At 52.6% G+C, this 24,700-nt stretch overlaps 1 protein-coding gene across 1 annotated transcript in view; it reads right to left on the bottom strand.

Annotated features, from left to right (window-relative positions):
• Window positions 1–15,297, bottom strand: part of COL15A1 (collagen type XV alpha 1 chain) — a 75,731-nt gene extending 60,434 nt beyond the window's left edge. The window contains exons 1-7 of the mRNA XM_045562115.1: window positions 15,111–15,297; window positions 14,707–14,758; window positions 13,974–14,052; window positions 12,531–12,585; window positions 8,030–8,577; window positions 6,772–6,846; window positions 5,290–5,370 (exon numbers count right to left, since the gene is read on the bottom strand). Coding sequence (XP_045418071.1) covers window positions 5,290–5,370; window positions 6,772–6,846; window positions 8,030–8,577; window positions 12,531–12,585; window positions 13,974–14,052; window positions 14,707–14,758; window positions 15,111–15,297 — 1,077 coding nt within the window. The remainder of the gene's footprint in view (window positions 1–5,289; window positions 5,371–6,771; window positions 6,847–8,029; window positions 8,578–12,530; window positions 12,586–13,973; window positions 14,053–14,706; window positions 14,759–15,110) is intronic.
• Window positions 15,298–24,700: the final 9,403 nt, after the last annotated feature.

Consider the following 24,700-nt stretch of genomic DNA (forward strand, 5'->3'; position numbering starts at 1 on the left):
GGGTAGGGATTCCTTCCAAGGAAACTTCAGCATCTGTACAGCTTTTCCAGTTAGTGTTTTAACCAACTTTACCAACTAGGGAAAAACAAACAAATGAAAACTCAACAGCTGGAAACACAGAGCAGTTCAGAGTTCCAGGCAGCAATCCTGATGTGGGCCCCCAAAGTCATGACATTGGTCCCCAGACCCAGGTAGCAGCTCACAAGACCCAGGGCTTGCCAGTGTTCAAATGGTCTCATTGTTCCATAAGCTCGAGGGGCTAGGGGGGTAAATGGAAGAGTCCTGCTGACCAGTGTTGGGCTCACAGTGTGAACAGAAACAAATCTGTGTTTTGATGCTAAGATTTCAGGGTTTATTTGTTACCATAGCATCATTTCCCCAACCTGACTAATAACAGAAGGTTATTTCCTTAATGTCAGAATCTAGTGTATCAACAATGACTCTCTGGCCCACTAGGACAAGGAGGATTCGTAGGAGCCCCATAAGGTAGGGTTTAATGGTTCAGTCCCTACAGTCAGGCTCGCATCAAACCGCAGCTCTCCACTTACTAGCTAAGTTGTGTTAGGCGAGTCATGTAACCTCACTGAGCCACAGCGCCCCCCTCTGTAAAAATGGGGACAATAATGACTTCTCAAAGGTAGAAAATGCACGGAAAGGCTAAGCTCACCTTTCTTTTTCATACAAAAATATTCCATATTCATTACTGAAAAAATTCCAAGTGCAAATGAGAAAAAAAACAATCACCTTGAATATCAACATCTAAAGAAAAATCACTCTCGATTTTATTGTGCTGTAAAGTCTTCAGGGTGGAGGTGGGAAGAGAGGTTTCAAGGAGTTGAGCCTTGAAGAACGAGCAGAGTTTCAGCAAATAGGGTGGAAGGAGGGGTTGGTGGAGGTCAAGGCCCGACAGCTTGAGCTTCGAAAGATCCCAGGGCTGGAGGGAAAAAGCCACAGAACAGAGCCCAGGAGGCAGGGCAGGGAGGGCTTGTCCTTTGGTGGGAAGCATGGGCTTGGACCCAAGGGCAAGGACAGCCACGGTGGGGTGTCAGGTGAGGGAGTGGCGGGGGCAGCTGTGGCCTTTGCAGAGTCCACCCTGGTGGCAGTGTGAGCACGGATTAGGGGGTTGAGGTTAGGACTGGGAGACGGGGGGTGGCACTAAGGAAGCCCCAGGAGGCAGGAGCCAAGGCAGTGATGGGAGCAGAGAGCAAGCAGCTCACCAGGAAAGGGTGAGAAGACCAGGCTGGATGTTCGTCTAGCAGGTGAATAAGGACCCCTGCCCCAGGAGGTGCCTCCCCTCTCCCCGTGAGGGGTCCAGGCAGGAGCCGCCTCGCTATGGTTTCCTGATGGTGCCAAGAAAAGGCCCCTGAGAGCTCATCTTTAGCCTAGAGTGAGGCTGCTGGCGGCTGAAGCAGCGTTGCTTTTTAAGGCACCTGGGCTTTGGGATAAGGCTGGCAGGGCAGGCGAGGGTTCAGGGAACACAGGAGGACAAGGCATCATCGGTGGGCTGAGCTCGTAACCCAAGGTGGCCAAAGTCGGGTCTGTGTGAAATCACTGGCCCTAGTCCATCTGCCAAGAACTTCCTTTGACAAACTCCCCACAAGGCAGCCACAGCCTCAGGGCAGAACAGGACTCTGGTGAGTTGACCCTTGGTAGTGAGGGTGAGGTGTCCTGCCTCAAACAGGTGGCTGTCGGTTTTGGGGGGTCAACGTGGACGGGGAACCAGTGTGGCCTGTGACAAAATAGGAATCTCAAGTCTTAGTAAGAGTTCTGTTGCTGAGAGTGTTGCAATCTGCTGAGCCCACACTCACATGCACACAAGCAGATTTACTCGTTCAACACATATTTCCCAAGGCCCTACTGTGTGCCAGGTCTTTGGCTGAACCCTGGGGACACAGAAATGAATAAACAGGATGGTGTGTCTGCCCTCAAACCGTCAGACTTCGGAGGAGGCAAGGACCCTGACCCAGACCAGACACAACTAACCGTGATTTGTTATGACACACAGGGTAGTGGAAGTGACAGCCAAGTGCGGGGAGGGGGTTGGCAATGATGGCCTCCCAGGAGGGGATGTGGACAGACCTGAAGCCTAAGTAGGAACCTGCCAGGCAGAAAGGGGGGTGGGGAAGGGCCCCCCAGGCAAACAGAAGCATGAACTAGGGCAGGGTCGGGGGAGAAAGTGCTCAGCGTGTGGAGAACTGAGCACTTGGGAGGGTTGGAAGGGAGGCCCTGGCTGTGGACCGTGTCACCTGCAGGGCTTTGTCAGTGCAGATTCTTGGACCTCACTCTCGACCTACTAAATTTGAATGTGCAGGTACATAGCCCGGGCAAGGATCTTTCTCTAAAGACCTCCCCACAACTGTCCCCCACCCTACCCTTACACACAGGTGGCTTTGATGTGCATCCAGCGCTGAGAGCCACAGGGACGTTAACTGTAGCTCAGCATAAGACAGACCTTTCCAGAAATGCAAAGAATTGGATAGCAGGGCCCCTGACCCTATGGCGAGGAGGGCGAGGAGGGGCGGACTTTGTAGTCCCTGACCATCAGACAGTCCGAGATTCAGGCCGCTGGCGACGGCTTGTGTCTCAGAGGGTGGCAGGCTGGAAAGGCTGAGCATGGGGAAGTGAGCGTCATTCCAAGAACGAAGCCAGACAGAGAAGGGAGGGGACTGTCTGAGCTGAAGAGGGAAATTCCCCGTCCTGGAGGGTGGCTGCCAAAGAGAGCCACGGGCCCTTCCAGGAGCTGATAAAAGTGGGGAGTCCCCAGCTCAGGGGTGGCATGACTGGGAGCCACCTGGGCCCAGAGCTGAAAACCTGGCTCTGCCACCTTCAGGCTGGACCACTCGGGCAACGCTGTCCACTGCTGCACGCCTTGGTGCCCTCTGGGTAGAACAGATCCACAAGGCATCCCTGCAGAGGAGACTGAAGGAAGGTGACCACCTGGAAGAGCATGACCCACGGCATAGACGGAGAGGCACACGCAGAAGGGATTCTGATGGCCGCCAGCCCCAGAGCCACAGCTGGGCAGTGCTTTCAAGGCCTGAGGGCAGCCACGGGGGTTGGTGCACTGACCAGCCCCAGCCACCAGCCACCGGGAGGCAGCTGGCAGGGACAGGGCCCCAGAGGAAGGAGGTGTCTGCACTGTGCCCGGCACAGGGTCAGCCCTGAACTGGGCACTCTAACACGTCTCCTCCCTTAATCCTAGCAACAAACCCATCGGTCAGTAGTAACAAGCACCCACCACGCACGCGCTGCCGCGGGCCAAGCCCCATCCAGGGTTTCACACGGGGCATTTGGTCTAATTCTCACACTAGCCCTATTGTAACAGAAGGAACCTGAGCCTTGGAGAGGTTAAGTTCCTTGCTCGAGGTCAACAGCTAGGAAGTGGCAGGGCTGGGGCTCACATCAGGTGGGACACAAGTCTGCACCAGTCCTCTTAAACCCCTGGGAAAAGTGGGGCTGGAGAATCCGGGAAAGAAAATCTTTGGGTGCCCCAGAGGCCACCACGTCCATCAAATCACAGACAACTTTTTCTTTTTCACTTCTCCAGATATTCCGGTTCACAGCCCCCCTCGGCCGGCGCGTGTTCCACACCTGCCCCTGCACCTGCGGTGCCGTGGCCTTGGGCAGAGGCCCAGGAGGGGAGTCCTGACTCCGCCACTGTGTGACGCTGGCAAAGCCACCCCTGAACTCCTGAGTGTCCGTCCACATCTGCACAAGGAGCTGATGCCACCTCCCTTGTGGGGTGGTGGCATGGAATAAATGAAATCACGTGTACAAAAGCACCAGGCACACGGTGGGGATCTAGAAAAGCCAGTTCTCTTCCCTCCCATCCTGCTTCCTTACCCCTGTCCAAAGCTGCCCGGCTCCAGTGTGCCCCGCCAAGCTTCCCCCGCCCCACTGGGGCCCTGCAATCATCTCAGACTCTCAAACCCCACTCTCCTCTCCTGTCCCTCTCTCAGGGCCACCTTGGGCTACTGGCACCTCTGCCTGAGTTGGCCTCGTGGTGAGTTGTGAACTGGTGCATGGGAGGCAGCCTCAGGGTCAAGGGCTCAAGGGACCCCCACTCTGTGCCTTGTGCCTCGTGCCTCGTGCCCTGGACATGCCCCTGGGCTGGCCAAGGGCTGATGGGCACACAGGGTTGCAGCACTGCCCAGAGCAGGCGCCCTCCCCACTCAGCAGGTGGGTGGGCACCTTGGACTTGACTTCTGCCATGCCAGCTGCCCAAGGGTTGGCTGCGGTTCTGAGGATGGGCTTCGGCAGCACCACTCAGCCCATGGCCCCACAGATGGGCATCAGGAGACTCGTGCTCTAGCCCCAGCTCTGCCCACGCACCCTTGGGTCAGTCTCTTCCCCTTTCCAGGCCTCAGTCTGCCCATCTCTACAAAGGGCAGTTTTCCGTACCCCTCTGTACAGAAAGAGATCACCTTTAAGTCCTTCCAGTGCTAAAAGACTGTGGTCCCACTCTGCTGCACCCACACTCCTGTCGCCTGAGGTCTATCATTTCTAGCCTCTACCTGATTTCTATCTCCTTTCTTCTAGCAGCGACGAGTTTGCAGAGTGAGCCAGACTAGTCAAGCAGGTTGCCAAAGCTTTTCTGTGTTCGGTGACTCAGACACTGCTTGCCATTTTCATTAAAAATGGGCTCCTTGGTGTCCCCACAGTCTGACTCAGTACTTTCGAAACCACTTCCGTGTCTCGGCCACAGGGTACATTCCCGGGAGGGAGGAGGCCCGAGCCCCTGGCTGCCTCTCCCGTGGGGTCAGTAGTGAGCTCCCAGGAGGACTGTGTCACCTGAAGGAGTGGGGACCCAACTTTGCTTTCACAGCCGGAGCCCTGGGCAAGTGTAGCAACAGTATCATTCCGGACCATCTCCCTTGTGCCAGCCACTGGGCTGTGACTTGTCCCTGCACTGCCTCATCTAACCCTCGCAACAACCCTGTGGGATGGGCCTATTATTGTCACCATTCCGTGGAAGAGGAGTTGAGGTTCAGAGAGGCTGAGTAAGTTGCCCAAGGCCACAGAGCTGGGAAGCAATGGAGCACAAATTTTGCCCTTGGACTGTCCTCTTGTGGCCACAGCACAGGGTGACACCTAGGTGTCCCAGTTCACCTAAGGATTTTGCAAAATGCCCACTGGCCAGCACTTTCCTGACTTCCCCAGATGAGTCGACAATTAAACTCACAGATCTAAAAACAGAGGCGTCAGACCCGGGGCTCTGGGCACTCTCCAGTAATTTTCAGGCCCCTAAAAGCTGACCAAGACCACATGGCACAGCACCCCAGTACTCACCGGGGCTTGAGTGTAGGTGATGGCTTCGACGGTCTCAGCTACTCCAGCTGTCTCCTGAAGCCCACTGGTCTCTCCTGATGCCTGTGTAGAGACAAACCACACTGCACAGTGGGCAGAGGGACGGCAGGTTCCGTAAGAGCCCAGCAAGTGGGAAATCAGAGAAACCAACAAGCCAGCTCCTGGGGGGGAACCGTGTGTGTGACAGAGCCAGAGCGGGCCAAGGGGACAGCAGGTGTGCAGTGTGCATGGTCGATCACTCTTTTGTCCAGGTTCTCTTCACTCTCTTAATCACTGTGAGGTCGTCACTGGAATCTTACACTGGGAACCATGACAGCTGAGGGATGACTTCCTATTGTCCCCTCCTCTTCATAATGACTCCCTAAAGGCAGCCAACGAGCCCACATGCCATGATTTTGTAACCAGTCCCTTGTTCTTGGACTCTTGGGCTGTTTCTACTTTTTCAATATTAATGGCGATGCAGAGATGGACGAATGATGCAAGTCAGGTGTCCCTATTCTTGCTTCATGTGAATGTCAGGCCAGGACCACGTGCTCAAGGAGGACCAATATTCTTACAGAGCCAAATTCCACCTCCGAAGGGCTTTCCAACTGAATGGACAGCATTCTGGTTTTTACTAAGTTAGTGGAATCAACGTTGTTTTATAGTGGGGTTGACACCCTGCAAAGAGCAACAGGAATTCTAGGAATATGCCCCCTTCTGCCTGCCTCTGACTTTTTGTGTCATGTCCTCCCTTTTCTCGGGAAGGCCTTTTCTTCCTCATCTGCCAAACACCTGCTTGTCACTGGTCAGGCAGCGACTTCGCCCTCACCTGCTCCGAGTTCCTCCTCCTCCTGCTCCCACCTGACCCGCTGAGTTTGGGTTTGGGGACCTCCCTGTGTTTCACACTCAGCTCCGTCACTGCCTTTGGGGGTGCAGCTGGAGGACGGGGACCACTCCCTGCTCATCCCTTCACCTCCAGCATCTGCCCAGGGCTGTCGCCTTGCAGGTGCTCAGCAAATCCAGGAGGAAAGGGAGGGAGGGAAGAAGGAGCCAGCTTTATCTTCCCGCCCACCACCCCATCCCCAGCTTCGGAGCTGAGTCACTTGCCAAGCACAAAAGCTAAATTTAGGTTACTTTTCATAGGAATTTATACCCAAAATATCTTAGAGTTTTAACTTTGATTTTAGAATCCTGACACCGTTTCTTGGCGAGAAGGCTGGAAACCAGGCCATTGACTGCCGCAGGCGTGGACAAACCCAACACCCTGTGAGAAACACAGTCTCCCACACCAAAGAGATGGCTGAAGCTCTTTAAAGGCGAAATAAAGCCAAAAGCCTAGAATAGGACTCAAGGCAGTGCTTGCCAGGACGAGAGTTTCAGAGCGTCTCCGCCACTGGGGAGGGAGAATTGCACGGGCACCCGGCCCCTCCAGGCCGCCTGGCAGTGGGGCTGCGGGGCCCGCGGGGGGTACGGGGGGCTCACCGAGAACTCTTCGGCTTCACACAGCTCCTCAGGCTTCCTGGGGTCCGGGTGGACGGTGAGCTGCTGTATGGAGCCCTGGGGAAAGAGGGGTCAGAACCACGGTTTGCACGTCCACAACATGGCTGCCAGTGAAAACATGATTGTTTTTGTAACAGAGAAGAACAAGAGAAAGCACGAGTGTGAGAATGTGCTGCCTGTGGCCGTGACCAGGAAGCCAAGTCACCTCTTGGCCCACTCTCCGCTGGCGGCGAGGGACTCTCCCTGGGCCAACATAGCACTGAGCCCCTGAGCCAGAGAGGTCCTCGGGGAGCAGTGAGTTCCAAGTGTGGACCCCACGGCAGCCTCCTGTCTCCGGGCCCCCAGGCTGGCAGCCGCGGGCCCTGACGCACGTCTCCCTCTCCTGGGACATGTCCTTCCCCCGCGGCTCAGAGCTTCTGGGCTCCAGGGCCTTGTCCCAGGATAGGCTACCCAGGCAGCCTCCCTGCCTCCGCTCTCACCGGTTCCCCCATACCTGACAGCGCCTTCTCCACAAGGCCCTCAAAGGGGGCATTTTAAAAATTATCCATCACACTTGAACTTCTAACATTCTCCACCATCTTTGACTGTACTATCAAATAAACCCCAGCTCCGCCCCACGGTGCTCTTGTTCACCAATGAGGTAGGAGTAAACACACATGCTGATTAGATGAATAACTATGATAACTTGGCAATTCTCTTTAGAATGCCCTATTCATAAAAGCCCATTTCTACAGCAAAGTTAGTTTTCTGATTTTTTGTAGTGCACACTGTCCAAAAGGAGAGAGGGAAGCTACCTCTCACTCTGGTATTCCAGTGTATTCCACCGTTGTGGAAATAATTAATACTCAAGTGTAGCTGCTGCCTGTATGCAAAGATAAAATCATTTGAAGATATAAAAAACCTTAATCTTTTTTTATAATGCCTTAAAATGTGCACAGTGCTTTCACATAGGTTATCTCACTTGACTGCACAGACTTCCGGTAGGTTTTCTTATCTCCTCTTACCGATAAGAAAACCCAGAGGATCAGGGAACCCAGGGACTGTCTAACATCAGCAGACTAAGTTGAAAACTGAAGACTGGAATCTCGGTTTTTGGGTCCCTAGTGTTCTTCCCACCATAGCTCGCATGCCTCTTTGAGGACATAGGAATAGAATAATGACAATAGCTGCTTGTAGTCACTGCATGGTGAGTGTCTGTCCATTGGCCTCCCTGATCTGCCGGGAGCGGGATTTGACTCACGGTGAATCTCTCCAGCCCCGTGGCTCCCGCGTTGCCCACGAAGATTCCTGCGCTGGGCTCGAAAGCCAAAGGCCGGGGGGACCGCTGGAAGGCGATGTGGCTGTGCTCCTCGCAGTCCACGAGGAGGGTCACTTCCTCGTCCTGGACGATCACGGCAAAGCGGTTCCACCTGTTGGTCATCACGGGCACCGAGAAGGCGGCAGCCTCATGGGACACGTGGGAGCCAGGCTCCGTGTAGTAGAGGATGACCCGCTGGTGGCCGTCCTCCACACCCGAGAGCCGCAGGCCCAGGTAGATGACCTTCTGGAAGGCATCAGTGATAGCAAACAGCACGCCGCCGTGGGCACTGCTGGGCTTCACCGTGACACTGATGGCGAAGTCCCTGAAGAAGGTGGACGGGATGAGGGTCCTGACCGGCCGGCCGACGTTGGCACCAGGCCCGAAGCTGTAGGCCGGGGAGCCACGATAGCCCGTGACAAAGGACACGGACGAGGGCAGCGGCACACCGATGAGCGCTGTGAGGTCCAGGGGGCCCTGGGAAGCGGGCTCTGCAGGGAGGGAGAGAGAGGCCGTGTTCACAGGCATATTCCACTGTGCTTGGGAGCCAGGAAGAAACACGGTCACGGATGAATCAGGACCCCTCAGCTACCCCCTGAAACTGCAGTTTCTAAATTGGTTTCAAACCTTTTTGACAACGACGCACAATAAGCACATTTACATTGCAACCTGATATGCACATGTGTAGATAAATATTTATCTGTAACACTGAAACAAACGTTTCATAAAACATTATCGGCTTTTAATACTCACTAGGCACTCGAATATTTTCCTTTCCATTTAATTATTCTTTTTCTCTTTTATTTTATGAAAAACATGCTGGAAATGACCTCCTAAATCGATTCCATTACCCATTAATGGGTTATAGACTTTCCGGTTCAGAAAGGAGTCTCAGAGGTCGCCTGATGCAACTCTCTAAGACGCATTAGCCCTGCCCCGTGCAGTATGGTAGCCGCCTGCTGCGTGTGGCCACTGAGCACTTGAAGTGTGAGTCTTCCCAAATGAGATGTGTCGTAAGTGTAAAATACAAACAGAATTCCAAAGACTTAGTTTGGAAAATGGAATGTAAAATATCTCATTAAGAATTTTTATATTATTATATGCTGCAATAACAATTTTGGAAAATATTAGATTAGAATGTATTATTAAACATTTTTAAAAGAATAATATGAGGAATGAGTATGTGTCCACTACTCTACTTAAGAAAGAAAATATCAATTCAGCTGAAGCTCTCATGAACTCTCTCCAATCCTGTCCTTCTGCCCATGCACCCGAGGTAGCCACGCTTGTGGATTTGGTGCTTATCACTGCCGTGTGTCTGTTTGTATGTTTGCCCCACGAGTATGTATCTGCAACAGAATGCAGAATCACTGTCCGTATTCTAAACCTCAGATAAATGCTGGCGTGCTGCATGTGTTCTTCTGGCACTTGCTTTTCTATTTTTCACTCAACATTGTATTTTTGACATTTATCCTTGTTGATAACCTGTGGCTCTGGTCTTAAACTTTCATGACAGTACTCTAGAGTGTAAATAATCTGCAATGGATTTATTCACTTTTCTGCTGCTGGAAAGTGATGTTTCCATCACTATTCAAACAATATTGCTAGGGACTCCCTTATGCAAGTCTCCTCGTACCTACCTGTGCAGGTAATTCCACCACCTGGGGACAGAATTATTGGATGACATGGGTGTGTGCACCTGCAACTTTACTGAATGTTGCTGCATTGTTCTCTGAAGAAACTGTGCCGTTTTGCACGCTCCCCAGCAACGTGTTCTTGCCAACATTTAGGGGAGGCAGAGAGAGGCGATTTGGGAGAGGTCCATGGGGCTTTTCAACTGTAGTGGTAATATTTATTGTTTACACTAGGTGATATTCAAAGGAAGTATTCATTGTATTATTCTTTATAAGCAATTTCTTGGAAAACATTTCCCAACAAGTTTTATGAAAATGATCACCCTCTTCTCAACAAAAGAGCAAATCTGCTGGTGGCCTGCTTAGAAGCCTTCTAGGGCTATCCAAGGCCTCAGGGTCAGGGCTGACCAGGCTGCTGCCACCTGGCTTGAGAGGCCCTTTGTGGTCTGGACCCAGCTGTGCTCCCTACTCCCCAACAAGCCCTGGCACAGTTCCCCTCCCCAGGAATGCATTCTTTTCTGCCATCCACCCCACCCCACCCCAGGGATTCTGCCTGAATAACTCCTGCTCACCATTCAAGACTCAGCCCAGGCCTCACCTCCCCAAAATCCCTTGTTTCACCTCCCACACCCACACCCTCCCCTCCTGGGGCTGCATTAGAAGCCCCCTCCCCACAGACTGGGGCCTTCCATCATAGCCCCTCACACACTGCATGTCATCGTAGGGTCACTTTCCTCTCTCCTCATCGGGCCATGAAAGCAAGAGTCACACCATTCATCTGTGTTCCCAGTAACCAGGCAGTGCTAATGAATGAATGAATGAATGAATGAACAAATAAATGAAGGTGTGAATGAACACAGTTCAATCCTGTCGTTTTACAGAAGACTAAACTAAGGTTAATAGAGAGAAAGTGCTCGCTGGCCATGAACTCAGATTTGAATGCTTGTCCTCTCCAGTTTGCAACTTCCTTTAAAACAGAAATTCGTTTTCAGTCATTTGGGTTTAAGAGTCAAACCCCAGGAGGCATAAGTTAAAAGATTGACAGATTTGGTTACATTTGTCTGCACAGAAATAAAAAAGTTCTTCATAGCAAAAAATAATAATAATGATAATCCTTGAAATGTCAAATAAAACCCCTAAACTGGGAAATAATATTTGCAATTATCTATCGCAGACAACAAACTTATTTTCCTAATGTGCAAAGCAAATCAATACCCCATAGAAAAATGGGCAAAGAATAGAAAATTCTACCCACAGTTAAAGAAATAAAAATGTATCTTAAACACATGAAAAATATTCAGCCTCATTCATAATGAAAGAAATATGAGTCAAGATTACAAGGAGATATCATTTTCCCTATCAGATTGGCGAAGCTCGGGATGTGGGATGACACGCTGTGTTGGCAAGGGTGTGAGGCAGCAGGCCCTCTCCCGCACTGCTGGCGGGAGTATGACCTGGCACCCCGCCATGGGAGGCAGCTGGACGACATTCATCAAAATTGCAAACACACATAGGTGCCCTTTGACCCGGCAGTTATACTTCCATGAATTTTCCAACAGATAAAGTTACATACGTGAAATATAAAGCATGTACAAGAATATCCACTGCAGCATTGTTTAAAATTTACTTAAATGTCTATCTTTGGGAATGTTAAGTAAATAATAAATTATGATAAATCCATACAATGAAATACAAGGTGGCTTTTCAAAAGATGTGATTCCTTAGGTACTAAGATGAAAGAATCAACAAGATATAGTAAGTAAAAATAAACAGACCAAAAAATGATGAGGTGCAGAATCGAATTGCTATCATTTAGAAATATATATTAATACATTTTAAATATATGTATATATATATATATATATACACACACACACACACACACACACACACACACACACACACACACACACAGGATTACAGTATCTCTAGAAGGATATATAAGAAACTAGGGCCAGAGGTTGTCTCCAGGGAAGGAAGTTGCTGGCTGGGGCATAGGAGACTTTGTTTTCACTGGATACCCTTTTATACTGTCTCAATTTTACACCATGTACATGGCATGAAAAGTAAAGATATTTATAGAGATTAACTCCTTGCATCCACTTTTAGAAATTATAAAACCTATTCCTGCTTTTTCTTCACTCAGATACTGTTTATCTATGCACAGAAAGAAAAAAAGAGGGAAAAGAAACAGAAAGAAAACATCCCACTGACATTTCTTTTCTCCCCTCCGCAGTTTAAAGATCAGAACAAAACAAAACTAGGAGCACCCTCCTGATAGCTCCGCTTTCCTCTTTACCGATCTAACCTGGTAAAAAGCTCTTCCCCTAGTTCTCTCTCTCCTACGGAGAATAGGAGGTGGCAGCCTCTTTCTGCTGGGACGCTCCAGGTTTGGGAAAATTACTGGTTTCACAGGGAGTAATGGGCCTGAGTTCTCCATCCAGTGGCTTGTTTCTAAGCGGTGACCCTGGGGGTCCCAGGGTCAGGCGAGAGTTCAGTGAACACAGGAGGAAGGGGCTGGGAGGCTCCCACTCAGAAGGCTGCTTACACTAGGCCAGTGCTTCTGGTGGCTGGTACATTTGGGCTTGCAGGCGGCAACGCTGGGAATTCCTATGCCCAGGAGTCTGCTTCAAAAAACATTCATGAATCTATCCAACTTTGTTGTTTTATGGACAGGGAAACTGACAGTCAGGGAGAGAGCATGACCAGGAGACACAGCCAGGAAGGGGCAGATGAGGCAGCAAAGCAGGGGTGAACAGAGACTTGAAATCACGAGTCCCCAAAGCTGGTGCCCTCCCACGACCCCCGACCCTTCCAGGCTCTGGCTGTCGGTTGGTCAGCTGGAGAGTGGGCAAAGGAGGCAGCCTGCAAGGGGAACACCCTCAGCTTTGGACAACGCGGGTTTCAGATCCAGCCTTTGCCCTTTACCAAATGTGCAGCCTTTGGGTGGATGACTTACTGGTGATGTGGGGAGGTTTCTGCCACTTCCCATGTGGGGTTCCAATGAGATGACAGATGAGAGTGCAAGTGCTTAACAAATTTTAGTGATTAGCTTTCAATTCTTCAGAAAGGCATAAGCTTAGCAAAAACCAAAGTCTGCAAAGAGATGCGTTCCTAACCCTCCTGCCCCCTGCTGCCCAGGCCTCAGCCGTTGCAGGAGGACACGTGTGCAAGCGCTGGCCCACAGGCCTTGTTTCCACTGGGTCGGCCCCAGAGGGAGCCAAGCCCCAAAACTAGAGCAAGCCCAAGTCAGTCCAGCCCTGCTCTCAGCACCCCACCCCCTCCCCATGCACTATCCCACAGCATGGCGTGATGGGGGACGACCCCTGGCCTGGAGTGACCCGTGCTCAGGGCTGCCTGAGCCTGCTGGCTCATTTCCCCTTGGCCTCCAGCAGGAGGGCCACCTGCTCGGGCAGCCACCAGGGAGGGGAGGAGAAGCCAAGAGCCAAGACAAACAGGCCCAGCAGCTTGGTCCATGGGCTTGTCCTGGGATGGCTCTGTGCTGGGCAGGAAGGGAGGAGGGTGGAGAGCACAGCTGGTGGGAAGACATCCCACCATCCCGGAGGGGCAAGACCTGGGGGTTAGGCGGGGTGCTGCTGATGGGGCCAACATGGAACTCTCCAGCCTCAGAGGGGGCCCACACTTCTCTACAGATCATAACACCTGTCTTGTAAGACAGTTTCGTGACTTGAGTGTAATAATATACCTAAAATGTTTAGCACACTGCTTAGCACACAGAGCATTTAATAAATGGTAGCTACCATTTCTGTCACTATGATTATCCTGCTAGCCCATGCAATTGTCATACTGGGAAACTCAAAGTCTCCTGAATGGGTCCTATCATTTCACGCCTGCAAGCCTTTGTATATGCTGTTCCCTCCACCTGGGGAACTGTTCCACATTTCTCAAGGCCAGCTTCGATGTCATCACCTCCTCCGTGAAGTCTTCCTGGATTCTCCCATCAGGTGGTCTGGACATCCCCACTCCTGCATTTGGTCCTGACTCTATGTAGCCTGCACCACATCATAGAGGACCCTGCCATCTTGGGTGCTCCTTGGGTGTAGGAACTACGTTCCACCCCTCCCTGCCTCCCCCACACCCAGACTCTGGCCCTGAGCAGGTGCTCGGGAAGTGTTTGCTGGCTGCACTGGATTCTATGCATTCCAGAATCGGAAGTGCCAGGCTCCGAGTCTGAGGCCCTGGCGAGGGCTGTTGAGGTCAGTCTCTAGTCCCTAATCCAACAATGACCTCACTGCAAGCTCATTCATCACCTGGAAGTCCAGTCCCCCTCCTATCTCCACGATGCTGGGTCCACTGGCCCAGGGGGCCCATCTGGGAGGCACACGGCCATGGGGCAATGAGAGAGGCTCAGGCAGGGGAGGCGGGGTTCAGGTTCAAGTCCTGGCTCTGCCATTGCCTCTGTCTGTGCTCCAGGGCCAGCTGCTCCCCTTCCCTGAGCTCCCCATGTGCACGTCAGGGAGTTAGACGAGACGGTCTCTCAGAGCCGTATCCACTGTGACTTATTCTATGTATCTTCACTGCCTTCAAACGTCAGTCTTAGTCTCTCACTTCATTAATGCTTAGGGACAGCTTCATTTCCAATGAAGGATTTTCAACTTACTTTTCCAATTCATGAATTTGATAATATTTATAAAGCTCCCCCTATTGTGCCTTGTGTAGTGCTGGAGATGTGGAGCTACACCTCGAATGTGTGCTCTCCAGAAGCTCACTATCCAGGTCACCGTAAGCACGCATCTGCTCATGTTACTTACAAGCTCCAAAGCCTTCAATGGCTCCCCAGTGCCTTCACCATCAAGTCAAAATTCCACTCAAGACACCCTCTGCTGCTTCTCCTCATTCTCCCGCTTTTTCTACCTTTGTCTTCACTGTGCCGTTCCTTCCATTGCTATCACTTTCCCCGTCTTCTCGCAGCTTCTTTCCAGGCTCTGTCAGCTGCACCCCAACACACGGGAGCCCCACTCCCACCCTACGAACAGAGCAGCAGGCAGCACCCCTCCTCCAAACGCCCACAGAAGGGCTGGGCACAGAGCAGACACTCAGCAGTGTGGCCCCAAGGAAAGGCAACAGACAGATTCAGCCTGGGCCTCACTCCCCTCAAATGTTTGGTTCAGACTCCAGAGCCCAGCTCCCTGGGCGGCCCCTCTCCAGGGCACAGGAGGAAAAATCAGACGGCTTTAGAGATGGCCCAGGCAGAGGAAAATCTGAGCAGTCACCACAGGGTGCAACTTTCCTCCCAAGGGTCCAAAGCCAGTTTCCATGGAAACCAGGGTAGACTCCTAGCCGTGAAGAAACAAACAAGACAGGGTTCAGGTTTTCCTTCCACAGAGACGACAGCGACCTGGCTGGAGGTGGAGAACAGGAATCCTCACCCCTCCTCCTCCTCTCTGCCACAGTCTCAGGGACATCTGGTGCCTCCCCTGCCCCGCTGGGCCTCAGTTTCCCCTTCTGTGCAATGGGCCGGGTCTTGAGGCAGTGCCGGGCTAGTCTGGGCTTTGGAGCCCGCCTCCCTAGGGAGCTGTATCTGGCTTTGCAAAGCTCCACCTCACAGATGATCATCTGGGATCTGAGCCCAGCGCTGGCCCCTGTCAGCATTTCAGGCCTGAAGAGGCTAAGGAGCGTTCCTCTGGCTCTGGGTCAAGGATGGCTGCAGAGATGTCCCAGCCGAGGCGCGAGGGAGGCTGAGGACGCCCCCGCCCGAGCGCGGCAGCGGCCCCCAGCGGCCTCTCGCGGAACTGCGCCTCCACCCATGTGTCACCGCCGGAGCTCTGGAAGGGACCCAGGGGAGCAGGTCTCAGGTTGGGCAGCGAGTGTGGCCAGGCCAGGCCTAGCACCCGCACGCCTCGCTTCCATGCTCTGCTCTTTCCCTACACCAGCTGCCTGGGATGGCCCACATGCCCCTCCAGCATCTCTTCCACTGCCACCTGGGTCTCTGAACACCAAGGGAACACTCACTCAGCTTCAACATGGACACAGCGACTCCTTCAAGCTGGTCGGCGTATTCCCACTGGGGGCCAGGGCTCCAGGGGTCCAGGCGAACCCATGGTGGCTGGGTGCCTGGGACTGGAGCCAGCAAGCTGAGGATGTGCAGGGAAAGGTGGGGCACTGCCCTGGAGACCCTAGCAGGGCTCCTCTGGCATGAATTTCCTGGCACTCAGCCCCTGGGGAGGGAGGAGGTCCCCAATACGTCTCCTCTGCCACCTGCAGCGTGAGCAGGGAGCCTCAGAGAAGTAAAGTGTGCCTCGTCCGAGCCCCATGCCAGGTTGCCCTGCCCGGGAGGGGGAAATTCCTGCATCTTCTCAGAATTGCTCTTGCCCTTCCATTTGGACACCCCTACAGAGAGGTGGCCCATGAGGACTCTGGGTATGTCTAAGCCAGACCCCATGGCATATGGCGTCCTCTCTTCTCACATCCCCAGAGAGATAGGAAGCTGGGAGCTCAGCAAGCCACAGACTGTGCAGAAAGAACGCAGCTCACCATTGGGGAAGGTGTCCTCCCAGGCACACCCCCCTGAGGGCCATGTGGTCTCTGCTTGCATATCTCCACTACTGGGGAGCTCACTCCCTCCAATCCCCACAGCAACCCTGGTCATTGCTGGACAATTCTAAGTCTTCAGTAGTTCTTTCTCATGTCAAATCTCCCTGTAACTTACACCTACCTGGCTGGGCCTAGCTCTGCCCCTAGGACCACACACAGTTGACCCCGACTTCCACAGCACAACCTCTCAGATGCTGCATGGGGTGGTGGAAATTGCCCCAGCCTGCAAGGCAGACTCTGCCACAACTTGGCATGTGACCTTGAGCCGTCCCTTCTCTTCTCTGAGCCTCAGATTCAATACCTGCAAAGCTAGAGCTTGGACTAAATGTTTTCCAAAGGCCTTGCCAGGTCTGAGAGCCTCAAATTCTGCCTGCTCCTCGTCTCCCGCCTGTGTTCCAGTTTTTCTAACCACCCTTAACTGCCGGTTCCCCTAGCCCACAGCCTTCAGGCCTGGAAGGAATGACTCCAGCATGGACCAGAACAAACCCAGCCCTCCCCACAGACTTCCTTGTCTTTGGGCAGCACGGCCTGGCCAGAGGCAAGGAGCACTGTGCCCAGGAAAATGTCACAGCTCTCTGCCTGCGAGGAAACTCAGCCCCACCCAGGCTGGAGTCTCCAGGGGCTCCTGGCTCTACCTGACTCCCTTTTGGAGGAAAATGAACACAACACAGTCCTGCTGCACAGGGATCCGTCTGCACCCAGCAGAGATGCAAGAGGTTCTTAGAAAAACCTACCACCCAATGCATTTCTTAGAAGAAGAACTGTTTTCCTGCCAGGGGAAAAAATCCTGGAGCAACTTAGAAAGGAGACCTGGCTTGGCCACAATCAAAGACCCCATTTTTCTGAATTACAGAAGAGCATTTTTCTACATGTAAACTTAGAACGCCTCCTTCCCTTTTCCGGTTTTCATATATAGCATAGGAATTTTCCTGCTCAATGAACTTACTGTGTGAACACTCACTCTCTCTCTCTCTGTCTTGCTCGCCTCTGTCCTAAACCAAGCAGAGGACAGTTTTGACAAGGCCTGGTGCTAGGTCCAGGCATGCAGCTTGGTTTCCCTGGCCAGCAGCGGGAAGACACTCTGCCCAGTTGAGAGCTCTGAGTGGTCCTCACCTGTCCAGCATCCTCTACTGTTTCCCAAGCATCATCCTCTTACCTATTCCCTCTTCCAGGAGGGAGGCAGGCCAGAGGAGGGAACCAAGCCCCAGAGAGGGGAAGTAACTCACCCACAGCCCCCAGTGCCAGAGCCAGCACAAAAGACCCCAAGCTGGGCCTTGCCCATTCCCGCCCACTGCCTCCCGAGCTCTGCTTGTGGCTCTCCCAGGCACAGCTGCACACGTTTGTGTCCCCATAGTCCCTGCCCATCCCTCCTCCTGGACACCCTCATCCATCTGCACTCTAGAGGTCAGTCCCCTGTCCTCTCGTATGGTTAAACATGGGCCCCTGAGCATGGACCATGCCAACTCCTCTCTCATTCCTCAGCACCAGCACAGGGCCTGGCCGAGGGGAACCTGTGAATGAGCTGAATGACAAGAAACCATAGCATCAGCAGCTAACACTTGCTGGGGGCTTGCTTCATCCCAGCACTGTTCAAGGAGATTTCCACAAATCAGCTCATCTTCACACTTGATTCTCTATAAGGAAGATGATATTATTATTTCCATTTTACAGACTAGAAAACAGGCCTGGAGAAGTTATATTACTGTTCCAAGGCCATGAGGTTAATAAGTGATTGCGGTTAGGATTCCAGTGGGCATAGGTAGGATAGCACGGTGTGAAGGCTCCAGCCCTAGCTGTGCCCCAGGAACTTTTAAAAGTCAGAGGTCTGCCCCGCCTGCCTGGCCCTGTGGAATCAGTCTTCTAGGGTCTGGCCTGCGTGAGTCTGGTGCCCACACCCATGTGACAGCCACAGGTCAGGGCTAACTACGTGGCTTTGGCATCAGACAGATCTAGACTCGGGTCCTGGGTCTGCCACTAGCTGGCTGTGTGGCACTGGGCGAGCCCCCTCTCTCCTCCGCGCAGACTCCTGATCTGGGCAGGTACTCAAGCCCTCTCTCTCCTCTGCACAGACTCCTGATCTGGGCAGGTACTCAAGCCCCCTCTCTCCTCTGCGCAGACTCCTGATCTGGGCAGGTGATCAGGCCGCCTCTCTCCTCTGCACAGACTCGGAGTCGGCTCACGGAGCCATTGAGAGAACAGACAGCACGGGAAGGGCCCTGCTTAGCGCAGGCCCAGCTCACAGTGAGCACTCGGCAGGCACTGGGAGTCCCAGCCAGCCTGGTGGTGCTGACCAGGGCCGTGCACTCTCAAGCTGTCATCTCTGTTCAACCTCACCGCCACCCTCTGCCTGTTAGCCATTAAAGTATTAGTATCAGTACCAAGTAAAGTATATAACAAAGGCTCTTTGAGTGCCTTGCAGATAAATAGGCCTGTGACCAACGAACTGAGGAGAGTAGCCTAGAAAGAGCGTGGTGTGACTCCCCTGTTCCACGACCTGGGTCTGGTCACCACATCCCCTCACACACACACGTATGCACACACACACACACACACACACACACACACACACACACACACACACACTCACGCACAAGCACACACCTCAGCCCTGGCAGCAGCCAGCTCCAGTGCAAGAGCCACATCTGGCCTCGGGAAGCAGAAGCGGATCCTGCTGTCTCGCTGTGGTAAAGGCCTTTAGATCCCGTCCTTCACCCCCTCCCCAGACCTCTGTTCTGGGAACCTGGGTAGGAGCCACTCCAGGGGCCATGGGGACCAGGTGGCACGGTGACGGTCAGCAGGTGTGGGCCGGTGAGAGCAGCCATGGGCATCTGGGAAGAGTTTGCAGTCAACTTCTCCCGGCTCATGGACTTTCCTTTTCCATTTGGGGAACAAAGAGTCTTTGAGTGCCTTGGGGGCCTTGAGTCCCGAGGATGACATCAACTGAAATGAGTCATCGCCCCCACCCGGCAGGCAGCCCTGAGGACCCGGCTCTGGGCTCTGGGTGGAAAACACAGGGAAAAATGGCACAGAGGAGAAGGGGCCTGTTGGGGGAATGTGAGGGGCACCACATGGGAACACATGGGGACCTGCTGCAAGTGGTCACCCTACAGCCCTGGGCTCCTGAAAACCTTCGGGCTCAGCATTCCACAGGGACACAGAACCACCCGCTGGCAGGGCAGGCAGGGCCAGTGTAGACCTCGGGACCAGAGAGTTTCAAGCAGCATTTCCCAGGGCTGGGGGTGGGGGCGCAGGGGCACAGAGAAGGCCCCCAGCAGGAGAAGCCCTGCCCCCCGGCCCCCTGACACACACACATTCACACGTACACCCTCTCACACATACTCACACAGATTCACACATACTCTCAAATGGTCACACCACACCCACTAACACACACAGATACACTCATGCACACGTCCACACACTCCATATACACATAGATTCATGTGCCCACCCACACTCATCCCATACTCATACATACCCCCACACACCGAGACACATTTGCACACTCACAGACTCTCACACTAACACACATTCACACACACTCATCTACACTCATATACACACTCACACCCAAGCAACTCAGACTTAATTTGTTTAACACATTGGGTTCTATTACAGTCTCCCTTGAAGACAGGTTCTGCAGTTAGAAACACAGAAGCAAACCAATCACGGAAAACCCTTCCACCTTACAGATGTGGAATTTGGGGCATTGCAAGGGCAGATATTTTTGGAGGGGCCCACAGAAAGTCTGCAGCCCACTCTGTCCTCTCTTGCGACCTCCTCAAGGGCCTGGAGATCTTTGATCGCCCTTCCCACACACAGGGCTTCGGTCTCTCTGACATGAGTGCATTTCTGTGTTCTCCTCCTTTCCTCCTTGTCAGCAAAACCATCTTGCCCCAATATCAGACTTGGGGTCATGTCTTCACAAAGCATTGAACCCCATTAACATGTGCTATCAGAAGCAATGCTAGAAATAGTACATAAATAAATCCAAACAGCTGCCACCCGGCACTTGGTCCAGCGCCTGGCACAGGTAGGTGCTGTGCTCAGTGAATGTTTCCTACAGGTATGAGTAAGTGCAACAATGGCTCGTGTGTTGTGCTGAGCCCTGTGTCCTGAGTGCCAAGTGCTTTACCTGCATAGCAGTGTTCTCAGCCCTGCCTCCATGACAGCATGATCTGGGGAGATTTTTTTCAACACCAATACTGGGCTCTACCCCCAGAGATGTTGATTCAGTTGGTTCAGGTGTGGCCTGGGCACAGGGGAGTTTGCGCAAGCTCTCCAGGTGATGCAAATCACAGCCCCCAAATTCTGCACAACCGCCCCACTCTTATTATTCCCAGTGTACAGATGAGAGAACTGAAGCACAGAGAAGTTAACTTGCCCCAGGTCACACAACTGTCAAGTCCCAGAACTGGAGATTTCAAACCCTCACCTGTCTGATGTAAGATGTTGAGTCTCCCTCTGCTCCTCTCTGGGGATGTCACTTCAACCTGAGGCCGACCCACTCCAGGAAGCATGGTCCTAGCCCTCCGTGACTGTGGAGCCGTGTGCCTCTCTCTTCCCGTTACCCTGACATCCCTTCCCACTGCTCTTAGCATCAACAGTCAGCACCTCCCTCCCAGCTACCAGGAGCCAGGCTCTGCTGACATTGAGAGACAGTCTCTCCTGGGCTTCGTCTTCTGACCGGTTCTGCCAGGGCAGGAGGCTCTAGACCTGCTGGCCACTGGGCAGCTGCAGTTCTCAGCTTGGCTGACCTGGCATTTTTTTCAGAGCTGTTAGAAGGATTTCTGAGCAACCTAGTACTAGGGAGACTCAGCCAGCTCTGACTTCAAACCCTGGCTCTGCATTTAAAGGTGCACAACTTTGGACAATACATGGCACCCCTCTGAGCCCCAGTTTCTACATCTGTAACAGAGGGATAATGCCACTAGCTTCAGGAGGGAGTTTTGAGAGTTATCTGAGATAACAGACATAAAGTACTGGGCAGAGGGCCTAGCAGAGGCATATGTTTAACAAAGCATGGTGGTTGTTGCTATTGCTATTATTAATATCATCAGTGTTAATAGCCTGCTTTTCTCTCCCGTGAATTATTATCTCAAATTGCCATGAAAGGTAGCTTTGTGCAGTTTTCCTTCTGAGCCTCAGTTTTCTCATCTGCAAAATGCAGTGATACAACCTCCCTCACTAGATTGCAGTGAGGGTCAAATATGGTTATGAATGTGAAAATGCTGTGTCAAGTGCAGCTTGCTTGGGTAGAAGGAACAATTAACATGGACCAAGGGCTCCAGACAAGGCTCTGGGGGCTGGGAATGGTGTTTTTCTCAGATTTTTTTTTTTGAGATACAGTCTCACTCTGTCACCCAGGCTAGAGTGCCGTGGCATCAGCCTAGCTCACAGCAACCTCAAACTCCTGGGCTCGAGTGATCCTCCTGCCTCAGCCTCACGCGTAGCTGGGACTACAGGTGTGTGCCACCACACCCAGCTAATTTTTTCTATTTTTAGTAGAGACTGGGTCCCCCTCTTGCTCAGGCTGGTCTTGAACTCCTGAGCTCAAGTGATCCTCCCGCCTCGGCCTCCCAGAGTGCTAGTATTACAGACGTGAGCCACTGCACCCGGCCTTTCTCAGATTAATGAAATCTGAATGTGCTGACATGCTATAATGTGGCCAGTGGAGCTTAGTAAGTAGAATGTTCCACCCCAGCCTGAAAATGGTTGTCTTGAGTAAGATGGAGCTGACCAGGAGCTGGAACCTGGGAATCAGCTCTCTCCTCCTCCCCCCCGCAGAGGAAGCTCTGAGCCAGGCCCCACTGCAGCTGCTGGGAGAAACAACAACTCAGTGATGATAATAATAGCCTGTGTTCCCTACAATGGGCTGAATGGTGAACTCCCCCTCAAAAGAAGATATGTCCATGTCCTACTCCTTGGAACCTATAAATGTTCATCATATTTAGAAAGAGTCGTTGAGATGTAATTAAGTTAAGGATCTTGATTGAGATAAGGAGATCATCCTTGATTATCTGGCTGGGCCCTAAATCCAATGACAAGTGTCCTTATAAGACACACACAGGGGGATTTGACAGACAGAAGAGGAAGAAGCAATGTGGTCACAGAGGCAGAAGTTAAAGTGACGCAGCCACGAGTCAAGGATTGCTGGCAGCCACCGGAAGCTGGAGGTGGTGAGGAATGGATTCTCTCCTACAGCCTTCGGAGAGGGTGTGACCCTGCTGACACCTGGATTTCAGACTTCTGGCCCCCAGAACTGGACACGGATAAATCACTATTGTTTTAAGCCACCCAGTTTATGGTGATTTGTTCCAGTAGCCCCAGGAAACTAATATTAATACATCCACTGAATGTTTACTGTGTGCTGTGCCAAGCGCTATTCCGAGTAAGTTACCTGGACTGGGTCACACAGCACTCTCCATGACCCAGGGAGGAAGGTATCCTTATTCCCTGCATGTGATAGGAAAGGAGACTGAGGTGCAGAGGGGTCAGGCCATACAGCTAGTAAGTGGCAGAGCCAGGACCTGGATCCAGACAAACTAGGTTCAAACTCTGCTCAACCATGAGAACAGTGGTTCTCAAAGTGTGGGGCCTGGACCAAGCAGCATCATCAGCATCTGGGAACTTATCAGAGCCACAAATTCTCAGGATCTACTCCAGACCTACGAAATCAGAGACTCTGAGGTGGTGCCCAGCATGCTGTTTTTTCGCCAGCCCCCCGGGTGTCTCTGCTGCACACTCAGCTTGAGGCTCGCTATACTGCTGAGGCTAAGGTGGCGTCCTCCTACCTGCATGGAGGCCAGTCATGGGGCATCATGGGGCAGGAGAAAGCACAGACAGCCAGCAGCAGAGAAGGCACCAGAGACCCAGAGAGAGGGCTCAGGGGCAGGACTCAAGCTGCTTCTACCAGGGGACAGACCCAGGCAGGCTTCCCTCTGATATTAGCACGGCAATTGAGCGCCCTCCTAGCCAGGCTGATGGGATGCTGAGTCCCCTAGTAACCAGATCCCATCAAGGGAAAACAGGGATGTCCTGGGGCCTGGGGCGAGACAGCCAAGTGGCCCAAGCTGAGGGGGAAAGAGGCTGGCTGGCAGGAAGCCTGCCCAAGGCAGTCCCTGGAGGTAAGTGGACACAGAGAGCTCCAGCCTGCTGGGACTGTGCGTGCCAGGAGGAAGCTCATGGTCTCCAATAGAGCTGATCCCCAGGGAAAGTCTGTCTAGAGCATGGTGGGCCCACACCTGCCAGGAGGGGCCTGTGGTGGCCACTTCCCTGGCCTCACCCCAACTTCCCTTTGCCCCACATTGGGTTCAGGGGTCTGAAAACATCCAGAGAAGGCCACTCTGGCTACACTGAGAAGCTGGGCCTGGTGGTCTCCCATTCTCCACGGGACTCCTTCTACATGCCTACAAATGAGTCACAACATCTCCCCAGGACCCCAGCTCCCACCCCTGGGTGAGTTTCCCAGAAAGCTCCAATTTCTCACTACTTTGTTATTATCTATTCATTTGCCTGTGTCCCCCACCAGCCTGTGAACCCTTCGTTATATCTCTATATCTCCCTGCTTCACCCCCTTCTCCCTACCATGTGGCCTTGCCTGGGTAGGCAAACATTGAGCATTCTATGAAGGCGTGCATGCACGAACCAATAATACACACGTGAGTGAATGAATGAACTTAGTATACATTCTGGACAAGAGTGATATTTGCCCATCTTAATCCAATGCATTTATTACCATTAATCACAAAGAATTCTAATGAAAGCCAACAGTTGCCCTAGTAATCCCACCAGCACCATTTAGCTTAATATGCACTTACTAGCCTAGCTCTCACCTGATCCCCACTGTTGAGATGTAATATAACATTAATAGCCACACAGAGTCTTGATCTTAACTTTTCTGAGGGCTGGAATCTTCCATCCTTTTGGCTGACCCTTAAGCAGGAGGGCTTTGAATGACCTGCTTTCTGCAAAATGGCGGTCTGTGGCTCTCAGTCGCCAACTGAGTTGGGAGTGCCTCTCTTAAGCACACTGGCTTCTCAGATTTCAGACTAAATTTCAGCCACCTCCATCCTTCTCCTCCCTAAAACACAGGTCTGGGTGGGGAATGTGAACAACGGATGCTTCCCCTCTTTGTTATACACTGCTAGGGTCCTTGAAGTTTGGCTGGAGGTCCCAGGGAGGCTTCCCAGAGCCTATGTGGCTGTCAGAACATGAGCTAGGGCCACTGGGCAAGGTGGGACGAGATAGGCCAGCCCTCCAGGTCCCAGGAGCAGAGCAGTAAGATTCCCGGTCCTCCTGCATGGAGCAGGCCCCACCTCCCTCCGGGGGCAGCATTGGGTTGGGAGGGGCATGGAGTGGTGGGAGGAGCCTGAAAGAGTATTTTAATTCTGAACTTTCCAAGTCTCTCTCTAAGTGAAGCATA

The sequence above is a fragment of the Lemur catta genome, chromosome 10 (genome assembly GCF_020740605.2).
Source record: "Lemur catta isolate mLemCat1 chromosome 10, mLemCat1.pri, whole genome shotgun sequence".
In the NCBI taxonomy this organism is placed as follows: Eukaryota; Metazoa; Chordata; class Mammalia; order Primates; family Lemuridae; genus Lemur; species Lemur catta.